A 13,205-nucleotide genomic window follows, 5' to 3' on the forward strand; every position below is an offset into this window, starting at 1 on the left:
ATCTTGTATAAAAAGGACACACACTCCTCTACTCTGTGTGCCTTTGCCTTGCACTCCTCAAAAAAACACAGTAGTAGTACCCTACGCGTATCAGAGAGAGAAAGAGAGAATATTTCTGGGCGTGCAGATACATGGCTCGGAGCTCCACAACAATGAAATGGGTCTCCATCTTCACACTTCTAACCCTTTCCCACTTGTCTCTCACAACCTTCGCAGAAGATGGTAATGTCTCTCTTTCACTTCTGCTACTTTTCAAGTTTTCCTCTTTTTCATGACCCGAGATCTGATATTTCGCTAGCTGCTTTTGCAATTGTTGTTTGGTATAGATGTTCTTCTTTTAGTGTAAACTTCTCTATGGTTTCTGTGGGTTTTTAGTTACCTTTCCAATGCGTGGTACAAAGATGAAATGCTTGTAATTTGTGTCTGATGCTTTCTGGGTGGGGATGATGGGGCAATTTCTGGGTGTTGTTTTCGTCAGTAATCCTGCTACCATTTTTAACTTCTGGAGTTCAACATTAAGGATGTGCCAGTTATAGAAAGAAGAGAGTGAATCTATTGATTCAAACTTAGGAACAGATTCCCTTATGTTTAACATATTTGCACCTTCAATAACTTAACATAGCTGTACTGCTTTTAAGGTGTTTTACATCTAAGTGAAGTGAACTTAATGTTCAGGTCACCACGGTCATGATTTTCAACACAGAAGGCCCACCTTCCTCTTTGTTTTGATAAATTGTTTTTTCTTACTAGCTATCATTACTTTTATGACCAATCTTCTTATTTTAATTTCGCTTTTCATTTTCTGAAGGGAGCTTCTACTTTTGTGTCATATCCCTACTAATCTTTCTCTACAGTCCGTGATAGCAGGAATGTTAGTTAAAGTTATACCCAATGATGGAACGCAACAAAAGAAAATTTTGACGGCAAAAAATTGAAAAAGAAAATAGCATTGGGTGATTTGAAAGTTAACGCGTTGTATGCTTCTAATCCATAATCTGTAAACTACAGATACTAGAAAAGAGGAGTGTTTTTCAATATAAACTTGAAACTTTAACTAAAAACGATTTAATCCTTTATCTATGTGTTTTTTTAGTTGCTTCTCTATAAACAGTTTTTGATGATACTCATATCAGTGTGGCTGTGCAAGTCAGTACTGCATAAAAAGAGTAGAGCATTGTATATATATTTTTTACGAGAGCATTGTATGATTGGTGATAGGAATTTTATGAATATAGTAATGAAGTGAAAGATTAGGTGACATTTAAGCTTATTAAATTAGAAGAACTGACTCTAGTACCAAATAAAAAGTCTTTGATTGCTTATGATCTTTTTTGGGGCAGGGGGTACAAGCTGGTATTGTGACATTTAGATATCTAAATCCACCGTATAACATCACATCGTGCAATTATGGACGCATAGTAGCATGTGGGGCTGAAAACTAGCAATGTAAATAAAAAAGGAAGCACCCACAAGGTACCTTAAAAATATATGATGAAACTAGGTAGTGGTTTGATATAGTAGGAGAAGGAAAATGATAGCCAGTGTAGTAGAGATTGACTAAAGAAGGAGATGGGTCCGAAACGAGAGAGCTTTTAGCCTAGGGATGCGAAATGACCGAATTGACACAGTGTTCCCGCCACCCAATACACGTTTTTTTCCTCCAATCTTGACCAAAGTGCGAGGACCTTTCCGTAAAGGACGCTACCCCAAAATTACTTTCACTTCTATTATTGTCGCGTAGGTCGCTATCCTCCACCATTCCCATGCTCAGTTAAATAAGAAAAGACACGGTAAGAAAAAAAAAAGTGCTTTTTTTCGTTCACCTTTGGTCAGAGTGAAAGGATTTGCGGAGCCTAGTCAGTGGCAGCATGCGTTAGGACCCACAAGTGGATTCAATTACGAACTCTAGGACTTTAACCATGGATGGATACCAAATGTGACACATTGTTAAGTGTCACTGATGTTTTTGTAAAGAAAATGATCGTAAGGATTATATGATATAAATTTTCGATTGGACCATACATCGATTTGTTCCATGTCAACATCGTTTTTCTGTCGTTTTTGCTGGCTTTCACATCCTCGTCGTCCCCATGGCTAGTTGTCATACTCATTTTGAGGCCCTTTTGAGTGGTAGCTTAGTCTGATCCCTTTTTTTGTTACTATTTGAGTCATTGTGTGCTTCTAAGCTACTTCGCAAGTTGGCATTTTTGAAAGTTTGCTCCTTCTTTTGTTGTTCCGATGTGGGCTTTCACATTCTTGAGGTCCATTCTTCGATGAGGGAATTCTTATTATAGTGAAAGTCTATTGTGTTTTTGTATTTGAGTTGGTGCTGTTGTTGTGAAAAACATAAATGCAGGGACGGGACCAGATATAAATTGGAAAGTATGATATGGGTAAGGTGCAATCACTGCAAAACGACGCAGATACTTGTTACATTCTACCTCAGCATAAATCTTAATTTGCATTTCATTGCATTGCGTTTGGTTGGAACTTGGAATTACCTGTGGGATGGGGTGGGAACATGTGCTTGTGGATACACTTTGACAATAATTGTGCCGGCTCTTACCTATTGAAAATGCCTTGAGAGCAATATGTGGCCCCATACTTTTTATCACCTTAAAATAAATTGTGTTTATGTTGTGCTTGATGCTTTGCTTGCTTCAAACACTAATGGGCCATGGCTTATGCTATTTTTTGGATGTTTTTTATTTAAATATTTTTTCACTTTAACCACCTAAACGTACTTAATGATATCGCTACTTTTCGTCTCCTACTGTGCCATGTATGTCTCAGAAAGTAATAAGAGGAGGGACGGGATAGATTTTTCACATTGCAAACTTCGTACTTTATTTAATCTTTTGATAAAGTTGTCAAGGAAAACGAATGATGCTAGGATTGATTTTGGAGGAACCTCGAATTATTTGAGATTGGAATGTAATCGTGTTAAGGTCTAATCTGTGTTGGGTCCCATGTTTTAAGTTTTTAACGTTACTTTGTTTATGGTTTATGTTATTTTTATTGGTATTAAGAATGATATTGACCTTAACTCAACTTGAACGTTAGCTTAAGGGAAAAAAGATGGCACAAATCATTAAAAGGAGTGTTTCTTTTAATACCCAACCATAGTAAATTTTAATAACTTCTCTCAAGTAAATGATTTTAACTAAAGAAGAGTCGAATCTAAGGGAACTTCTTTTCAGAACTATATTAAAAAAGTATCAGAACCAGCTTGATGTAATGTAACATTTAAATTTTAAAGAAACTTAAATGTTCATCACCGAAAAAGGAAATATAAATTTAAAGCAATTGAGTTCATATTAGAGCGTGGCCCATGATGGGAAAAAATAGTTTTAGACGTGTTTTAATAGAAACTGTGGATACAAAAGATAATGCATTGTGGTATTTGAAATGAATGTAATTATAAATGGAAAACAGTGGTGCAGTGAAGAGGAGAAAGGGATAGAGAAAAAAATTAAATAAAGTGTGATGCATTATGCATGCAGGGCTAGTGGCGAATGGAGATTTCGAGGCTACCCCATCAAATGGGTTTCCGAACGAGGCGATAGTGGAGGGGCCCAGCGAAGTGCCTAACTGGAAGACAAACGGCACCGTTGAGCTAGTGGAGTCGGGGCAAAAACAGGGTGGGATGATCCTCATCGTACCGCAGGGTAGACACGCGGTGAGGCTGGGCAATGACGCTGAGATGAGCCAGGAGGTAACGGTGGAGAAAGGTTCGATTTACTCGGTCACCTTTTGTGCGGCTCGCACGTGCGCCCAGTTGGAGTCCATCAACGTGTCGGTTGCGTCTGCATCGCAGACCATAGACCTCCAGACACTGTACAACGTCCAGGGTTGGAACCCTTACGCCGTTTCTTTCAACGCGGAGGAAGACACTTTTAGGTTGGTGTTTAAGAATCCCGGCATGGAGGATGACCCCACTTGTGGCCCCATCATCGACAACATAGCCATCAAAAAGCTTTTCACCCCCAAATCCCCCAAAGGTGTTATTCTATATACAAATCTTAAATCGATCCCCAATTTTTCATACCCCGTGATTATAATGTTGTGTTGTTGTGTTGTTGTGTTGAGATTTGCAGAAAACGCAGTGATCAATGGGGACTTTGAAGAGGGGCCATGGATGTTTACCAATACTTCACTGGGTGTGTTGCTTCCCACAAATTTGGATGAAGAAACCTCCTCTCTACCAGGTTGGATTGTGGAATCCAACCGTGCCGTCCGCTACATTGATTCCGATCATTACTCTGTTCCACAAGGCAGAAGAGCCGTTGAGTTGCTATCAGGAAAAGAGGGCATAATCTCCCAAATGGTTGAGACCAAACCTGACAAACCCTACAGCTTGACCTTCTCACTGGGACATGCTAATGACAAATGCAAGGAGCCTCTTGCTGTCATGGCCTTTGCCGGTGACCAGGCTCAGAACATTCACTACACCCCCAATTCCAACTCTACCTTCCAAACTGCTAACCTCAATTTCACTGCCAAGGCTGAGAGAACAAGAATCGCCTTCTACAGCATATACTACAACACCAGAAGTGATGACATGAGTTCTCTGTGTGGGCCTGTGGTCGATGATGTCAGGGTCTGGTTTTCTAACTCCAACGGGCTTCGTGGGTTTGCCTTATTCAGGCTTGGGCTTGCGATTTTGGGTCTTGCTTTGGTTCTTGTGTAAAAGGTTTTCTTTTGCTCTGGCTTTATTTATTGCAACCATGCAGAGTTGGTTACTTTGGGTTGAGATTGTAGGTAACGCTCATATTCTCCATCGTAACAATATTGTATGTGAACTGAGATTAAGTTTATATAGTTCATGTCAAGAAAAAAAAAAATAGAGATGTCTTCTTGGGTATCACTCATGCTTTTATTAGCTGTGTCTTTGCTGGACAACACTTTTTCTTAAATATTGTTTCTAATGTTTTTTTGGGGTATGACTAAAGATAGACATGTGAATAAAAATAATAATATAAAGTTATGATTTATCTCTCGAGCTGGTTCAAGATGGTGAAATGGGTTAGTAAGGTCTGTTTAGATTCGTTTCAGTCAATAAAAAAGGTATCGGAAAACTTTGTTAGGCCTACTTATTAGTGAAAAAAAAAAAACAAGTTATTTAATTTATAAAATGAATATAAAAAGACAAGTTTAGTTTAAAACAATTGGTTCAAATTTCATTTGAATATTAAATTTTTATTAGTATTAAATAAGATACGATTTAAAAAAAAAAATAATACTAATAAACATCGTTATTTTTTAAGATATTTGATACGACTAGTTAGTTTAAATCTTCCTCACCTTATTTATTCATTCTTTAAAGTTTTTTTTTTATGGGATCAACGATAACTATTAGACTGTTTAAGTCTTTTTTAAGTGACAATTCATCTCTCACAAAATCTACATCAATATAATTTTTTTTCTTGCTATATATTATTTTCTAATCACGTATACTCTTTTATCTTTGTATTACGTTTATATTTTTAATTATTTTTTATCATATGTTTCTTGTTTTATTTGATTAAATTTTAGTTAAAAGTTTTAAATGATGAAAGGCATGGATTTATTATTTCAAATGTAACTCACTCTAGATGGAAAACAAATGTTTAAAATGTCGTGGGATGTTGACCTAAATCAATCAAAATCAAACTTAAGTAATCTTAGTATTTGAGTTAAATTCAATATAATAGAATTAAACTAGTTATCTATTAATTTATTGTATTAGATTTTGATCTTCAACTTGATAATGCAAATTATTTATTATATAATAAGAATGACAATAAACTCGTCTGTGTACATATGTTATTTGAACTTGTTCTAATTTTGATGAAAAATGTTCTTATATTAATTTATATGATAATTGTGTAAATGTGATTGATTTACATGGTATTTATTTTTTAAATTATACCAAGAACCATTTTTATTAATTAATTGTATTAAAAAAATACTATGAAAATGTGTAACAAAAAATTCGTATTTTTGTCTAAATTTATTAACTTTTATAGTAATGTTTAAAAAGTATACTAATTTAATTTTTGCTTGTTCCAATAAAACTCAATACCCTAATACATGCTCATTAAGTCTTCTTGGTGAAACGAGAAATACGTAAATTTTTTTTACTTTAAAAGCCATTTATTAATTTTCTTTGAAAACATCTATACCTACTAGCAAAGTCACAAATGCTTAGTGTTTATATTTCTTAAAATTAAAAAATAAATTATATATATATATATATATATATATATATATATATATATATATGCAAAGAAGGATTATTTAAAAAATATTCAAATTATTATTAAATATTATAACTAAAAAAATTATAAATAGTTTCCAATAAAAATTGAATCGAAACAATAACAGAAAATTAAGATGATGCATCTTGTTGTATATGGGAAAAATATTTATATTCAGCAAAAAAATTGAGTAATTTCTATTATACAAAATAGAAACACATGTACTTATGTGTTTGTCTTTTCGTTTTTTAGTTATAAGAAAAATCAGCCACTATAATAAAAGTAATTAAAATATTTTATTGAAATTAGAAAAAAAAATGTAAATAAAAACATTCATACAAGTAATATAGTTTTATTAATTTTTATAAAATTATAACTATATAATAATAGTATGTGTAATTTTTCCATTAAGCTAAAAAGTAAAAAAAAAATGTATACAAAATATTGGTAAAATGCTTTCATTTTTAATAATTGTTACAATTGTGTGATAAAAGTATTTTTTTAATCTTTATAAATAACTGTTCTGTATAGAAAAATTATAAACTTGTTAATCATTACAAGAATATGAAATTAAGAAGGTAAAAAAAAAGTATAGGTTATTAGTTAGATATGGATAATCATAGGGACAAAATTACAAAAAATGAAAAATAAAACGGTTAATCTTTCCATAAAAGAAAAATAAAGCCATAATTTGAACATGGTGATGGTGGTGACCGAACCAAAATGTCAAACAAGTATCTCTGCCTATATAAGGATCTGATCTGAGAAATCGAAACACTGTCGAAACAGAAAAGACCGGAATATAAGGCGGGGAGAGTTTCTTCTCTCCTCAATGGAAGGCGGCGAAAAGGTTCCCCCTTCGACCACCGCCGCCATTACAACGGCCGTTAATGCCACCGCCTCGCCTCTCCCGCTCGTGGATCCCTCTGCTGGTCCCGATCTCACCGTTGCGGAAACTGAAAATCACGCGATGGTTTCAGACGAAGAGCACGGTCACGAGATTGACCATGACCACGACCTTGACCACGAGCACGATGACGAGCATGACCCTGACGAACACCTCGAGCACCGCGATCACGCCGCTGTGCCCGCTGTCTCGACGGAGGATCTCAAACTCAAGATCATTAAGCAGGTATCTCCTTCTTTCTTTTGCTGTTCTCAGACGATAAACAGCTTTGTTTATGGCGTTCTCTGATACTGACCTATTGTTCAAGAGCGGAAGTTATTGTTGTATCGTGTGCGGAGAATATAATAATTTGACATGTTTACTTGAAAACCTAGAAATCTCGTTTTTTCGTGTTTACTAGGTTTTGTTGTTTCGGTATCTTATTTGTTTCTGTTTAGTGACTTCTTTTTGTTGGTTTTACAGGTGGAGTACTATTTCAGCGATGAAAACCTGCCTAATGACAAGTATATGTTGGGTTTTGTCAAGAAGAACAAGGAAGGGTTTGGTAAGGGAAACCTTTTAAGTGTCTTGGACCAATTTGATTTTAATTGTTGTAGTTTTCACAATTTGGTCTTCAAATGATTTACGGCCTTATCGATTCTCAAGTTGTGTGTATTTCCTTAATCTAACTATTTTCAAGTTTTTTTGAAGTTTGAATATTAGAATAGTTTGCTGCTAAGTTGAATATGTTAGTTTGAATTGTGGAACGATCTGGTTATAATATATATTTATATTTCTTGTGAGAGACCAAAAGGGAAGTTAAGTATTGAATTTTATTGTTTCTCAAGTGTTCTGGCTTTCGAATTTGCTTATATAAAAAGGATTAATGAGTTGAATAGGCAGTGTGACGATTTTGTTAACCTTTATATTTAGTTTAGTGACTCGTTATTAAGTACTATTTTTATGTACTAGTTTTTCAGTTATACCACTCGACAAATAGGGATGTTGATATTTACTCTTTTCTAGAGATGGTAGAGGGAAAAAGATGTATTTGCCAATGAACATAAGACATTTTCTCTTTTCCAGAGATGATCATAAGTTAAATGGGCTTATTTCCATTTTTTTGGTTTTCCAAACATTTTTTTAAAGGACGATGATCGGTGGTGTAGATGGAAAGGTGTAGCAATTGTAACACCCCACCTTCAGCATATACACACTAAATCGAACATGGCATAATCAATGATGATGCCCTAGTAATAAACTGATATTGATAGTGTATTTCATTATATGTAAATGTTGCTGAAATCCTTGCAGAATGGGAGTTGCTGTTTTGCGTGTATTAATCTGAAAAGCGTTATCCAATGCACACATACATGCAGTTTTGCATGCATTAAATTTTGTAAATGGTGATTTATTCTGATAACAAATGAAGCGTTTATTGATTTTTGTGTTAATTTAACTAATCCTAGTGCTGTAAATAGTTGTCATTATTATTTGTCCGTTGCCTACAAACTTTTGTTTGTATATGCAATAATCTAATCCTACTTTATGTTCATGCAGTTCCTGTATCCGTAATTGCTTCTTTTAGAAAAATGAAGAAGCTCACCCGAGACCAGACATTTATTGTTGCTGCTCTGAAGGAGTCTTCACTGCTTGTATGATGCTTCCTTCCTTGTTTTTACTTGAACTGCATTGCAATCTATACTTAGAGTTAGAGACCTAAGGAAAGAAAATTCTCATGGGGATTGCAGGTTGTTAGCAGTGATGGGAAAAGGGTCAAGCGGCTTCATCCACTTCGTTTCAATGAGTCTAGAGATCATAAGGTATTTACTTCAAGGAGACTGCTACTATTATTTGGTTTGTTCTTTGCTATCTGGATCTTATTCTTTGGCTCTAGTTATCTACTGTTTTGGTAGAGAATTTGCCAGAAGATCATTCAAAGAAGAACATTCAACGAATATTCCATGAAGCTGGAAAGTAAGGTTTCTTCCTTAAGTTATGTCTGTGTATCTATTTTTCCAAATATGCAATGGCGTTAACATTTCTTTCAATGTGCAGTATAAAGAGGATAACAATTAATGATCCATATTCTACTTCAGAGTCCACAAAACATATAAAGCAAGAAATGTTGATCAGTAATAAGGTATGAAACTATCTAATGTTAACAGCTGACCCAAAATTTGTACTGCTCTCACATTTTTCATTGCAATATTCCCTTTTACCAAAATTTCCATTTCGAAGATTTCATCTGTCTTGTTAATGATTACAGCATTGCTGCATTTCCTTTTAGAAGTCCTTTTGTGGTTTAGTGTTTTTTGTCTCTAAAAGTTCAGCGACGGTTACCCTGTGAAAAAAATGTATTATTGAATGGTGCATGTCTGAACCCAACTCCACCTTGAAATAGAAAAAGAAACCTATTCTCCTTGTTGGTCATGATGAACATAATTAATTCAGTCACTCTACTAGTCACTATTGTCAATCTACAGAGTCACTTTGGTGATTATTTTGAAAATTCCTGTAGCCATGATTTGTATTTCTTATAACGCATGAATTTACATATATCTGTTTTCTGCCCTTAAACTACGGAAATGTGTGCACCTTGTTAGCAGTTCTTCTCCAAAATAGCCAAGGTCATAGCTTACTAATGTGTTTACTTTTTCCCTGTTAAGTTGGATATCAGTTTTGCTGCTTGTTTGGATTTGATAAAAAATAAAATCTTGCTGGAGCGTGATCTCTATTTTCAGAATGTCATTCATCATCCACCATAAGTTGGTTGTATAAAATTAATCTTGTGTATATTAACATCGTCAACCCTGCTGACACTTGGGCAGAGACTATGCAGACTATTGAAACATCAATTTATGCTTTCCATTTTGTATTCTTTCTTGAACAACCCATTAGAAGATATCAACCTTAGAGTAATAACTCGTAGGTTCTATATTCTTTGCCATTTGTTTCCTTATTTCACTTTATACTCACAATAAGTCACTTTCTTATTGTAGTTACATGCTCTTGTGGAATTTGAGACTATTGAGGCTGCTGAGAAAGCTGTGAGTTGCAGTCTATGTATATTATGATTGAGACTATAATTGCGTGGATGATTAACTAGTCTTTGCCACTCCAATCCTGTGTCAGGTGGCTATGTTAAATAATGAACAAGACTGGAGAAATGGGATGCATGTTAAACTTCTCAAGCGAATGGTTAGTTGCTGTTTTTCCCCCATTTGATTAATTGACTGTAAAAGGTTTTTTATGACAATTTTTTTTTTTTTATTTAGGGAAAGTATGGGCACAAAAAACAAGCTTGGAAAGGACCTACTTCTGAGAAGAATAGCTCAAGCCATGCATCTGAACAAATAGGGGATGAGGAAAATCATGGCTCAAGTGAGCATCATGAAGATACACACGAGGATGAGGTATGTGTTGCATTTGTTTTTCACTATTAGCAGTCTCCTGTAGTTATCTGTTAGTAATCTTTTGAAACCATAGTAGTGTTGGCTCCTCGTCTTTCAAGGATAAAATCTTAATTGTTATTTTATATTTCTTTTTTTGTGTGTGGAAATGATAGGTTTGTTTGGCTTGAGAAATCATTTTTTTTTATCTTGTTTCTATTTTCAAATATAAGAAGCATGCTGGAACTGCTTGAATCCCCTCCATTCGATTTTGAAATATTTTAATTTTACTGGTTGGATTTGCAACTGTACATCCTTTACTATAGAATCCATTGGCTGCTATTATTCTCTTACGATTTCAGAACCCTTTATTGTTGCTGCTGTTATTGTTGTTAATACATGCCTCTGTGCTTTCCTTTCAACTCAGGATGGGGAGCATCTTTCGAAGGATAAAGGTGGGCAGAGGTATAAAAATCAAGGAAGATCAAGAAAACATAAATATCGCGCTGGAAATGGACTGGGTACCCTTTTATTAATTGACAGTTCATTTTATAATATTATTATTATTTGAATCCTTGTGGTATTCATAACCTGTTTCATTGTTCTAGGCCATGGAAGTACACCATCAACTCACGCTGCCGAAGCATCCAAGCCTCCTCCTGGACCAAGAATGCCAGATGGAACAAGGGGCTTCGCAATTGGACGAGGTCGGCCTCCTGTCCCTGCTTCTAATTAGCTGCAAGATTTGACGCCACACGTGAGGGATTGTATTTAGCAGTATTTATGTGTTCCAGTGTTTTTAGCCATGGTACTACTTTTGACTTGGGTCCTTATTATGCTTGAGTCAAAGTGGGTTTGTTGAACTCTTTAATTTTGTATCTCAATCTTTGGAGCGAGCGGTGGTGGTGAAGTACATACCATTTTTAAGATTATTAGGTTGGGCAAGATAGAAGTGTCTATATCGTGGTAATCCTCACCTTACGAGGAATCTGTGTAACTATCATACCGACAAATTTGTTAATGGTGTTGAAAAAAAGCCAAGTGTTTACATCTCAAATTTTCTTGTTGGACATTATAATTGGTCATTTCCAGTTGTTGAAACCGTGGGACTAACTGCAAAATTACATTATTTTTGTTGTTAGTTAACTCTTTCCACATTTATTTTATTTTTTCAATATAAGAATAAGAACAATTAATTTCTGAAATAAAAACTGAATTACATTATATAGTTTTATATATTTTATTGTATTTTAACCACATATTTTTCTAGATGATCCAGTTATTAACTTTCATAATATGATCTTATAACTTCAAATTTAAATTCGATGCCTTTATGAATCTCGGGTTTTTAGGTTTTATTTGCACATCAAACTCCCAATATGGAGGTGTCTTATTTTCCATATTTGGGGAATTTGAACATGCACTAGCAGTTTTGTCGTTCTTGTTCTCCCTAGCAGTGTCTTCGGATAAATAGGCAGCCATATTGTCGAATAAAAGGGGGTGCAGAAAGAAATTGCATTGTTTTCGTTTGGAAGTGAAGGTTTGAGTGGCAAGGGTAAGAAGAATAGAGTAAGCGAAGACTTGTTCAAGGTGAAGAAAAGAAAAAAAATTAAGGTGTGGTTTTTTTCTTCTCAACATCGATTATATAGTTAGACCACTTTGTGTTCATGCATCTAAATTTGTATTTTTATTATTTCAAATTACTCATTCCTCCATACCCATTTTTCTGATAAAGTAACGTTGACATTCTTCAATTCACTATACTGACATATACATATACAATTTTTTCATTTATTTTCACTGTTTTTTTTCTACATTCAAATTAACTTAATTTTTTAGTACTTTTGCCCTCCTTTTCTTCCCTTTTTCACCCACTCCCAATCCATACCAGAACCGGATTTAAGTTTTTTTACCGCCTTCCAAACTCTTAAATACAAAATCTAGTTTTAAAACGATTTTCTACTTTTAGAAACACACTAGAGAGAAATTGTTGATCATACTAAATTTCGAAGATTATGTTAAAAGTATAAGTTATTATTATTTTAGCCTTTAATTTTTTTATTGATCAATTATTTGTTATCACACTTTTTTTTCTTCTGTCGATTAGCGAGCTATCATCAATTTTTGTAGGATTTGTCAGTAAAATTTCTTTCATTTTTCCTTTCGCTTAAAATGGGACTCAGATAAAAAAAACGCAGTTGAATAATTATTTGTCCATCTATTTCGGTTGACAAAAATGACGTGGAAGTCAAATTTGCTAAACATAATAAATAAATAGAGCATGGAGGGCTCTTGATGTATCTAAAAGTCTAGAATTATGATGGAAAATTAGAGTTAACTCGGTGGTCGCATAGTTGATAAAAGGTTTAATCTTATGCCAAGTTTTTGTTTTTGTAAAAAAAAAAAATCTCATTTTGGGTTTCCAATTTTAAAGTTGTTCCAATTGAGTCTTTTTTTTTAGATGTGTATTAAATACAGACAAATCGTTAATCCTGTTAAAATGTTTAACGTTAATGTACAATAAATACCGTGTGGTTGACTAATTTATTAACATGAAATATAATAGGTGTTAAATGAAAAAGAAAAAATAATTAGGGCATAAATTATAAATCTCTAAATTTTCATATTTGGGATTTTTCATTTCGATTTGAAGTAAATTGATCAATGCAGGGCAAAGAAAGGAAAAGT

The 13,205-nt window shown here is 34.1% G+C and overlaps 2 protein-coding genes across 2 annotated transcripts; both read left to right on the top strand.

Annotated features, from left to right (window-relative positions):
• On the top strand, positions 1 to 4,867 carry LOC114187779 (choice-of-anchor C domain protein, putative (Protein of unknown function, DUF642)). The gene is made up of 3 exons (XM_028076146.2): positions 1 to 222; positions 3,504 to 4,001; positions 4,098 to 4,867. The coding sequence occupies exons 1-3, from the start codon at positions 132 to 134 to the stop codon at positions 4,688 to 4,690; spliced, it is 1,182 nt and encodes a 393-aa protein (XP_027931947.1). The 5' UTR covers positions 1 to 131; the 3' UTR covers positions 4,691 to 4,867.
• A 2,147-nt stretch (positions 4,868 to 7,014) lies between these two features.
• LARP6A (RNA-binding protein) lies at positions 7,015 to 11,567 on the top strand. The gene is made up of 11 exons (XM_028077385.2): positions 7,015 to 7,371; positions 7,609 to 7,690; positions 8,686 to 8,780; positions 8,877 to 8,948; positions 9,023 to 9,102; positions 9,184 to 9,268; positions 10,128 to 10,175; positions 10,261 to 10,326; positions 10,404 to 10,541; positions 10,945 to 11,038; positions 11,126 to 11,567. The coding sequence occupies exons 1-11, from the start codon at positions 7,072 to 7,074 to the stop codon at positions 11,251 to 11,253; spliced, it is 1,188 nt and encodes a 395-aa protein (XP_027933186.2). The 5' UTR covers positions 7,015 to 7,071; the 3' UTR covers positions 11,254 to 11,567.
• Positions 11,568 to 13,205: the final 1,638 nt, after the last annotated feature.

The sequence above is a fragment of the Vigna unguiculata genome, chromosome 6, assembly GCF_037176805.1.
Source record: "Vigna unguiculata cultivar grain cowpea cultivar isolate G323 ecotype 2 chromosome 6, ASM3717680v1, whole genome shotgun sequence".
NCBI lineage: Eukaryota > Viridiplantae > Streptophyta > Magnoliopsida > Fabales > Fabaceae > Vigna > Vigna unguiculata.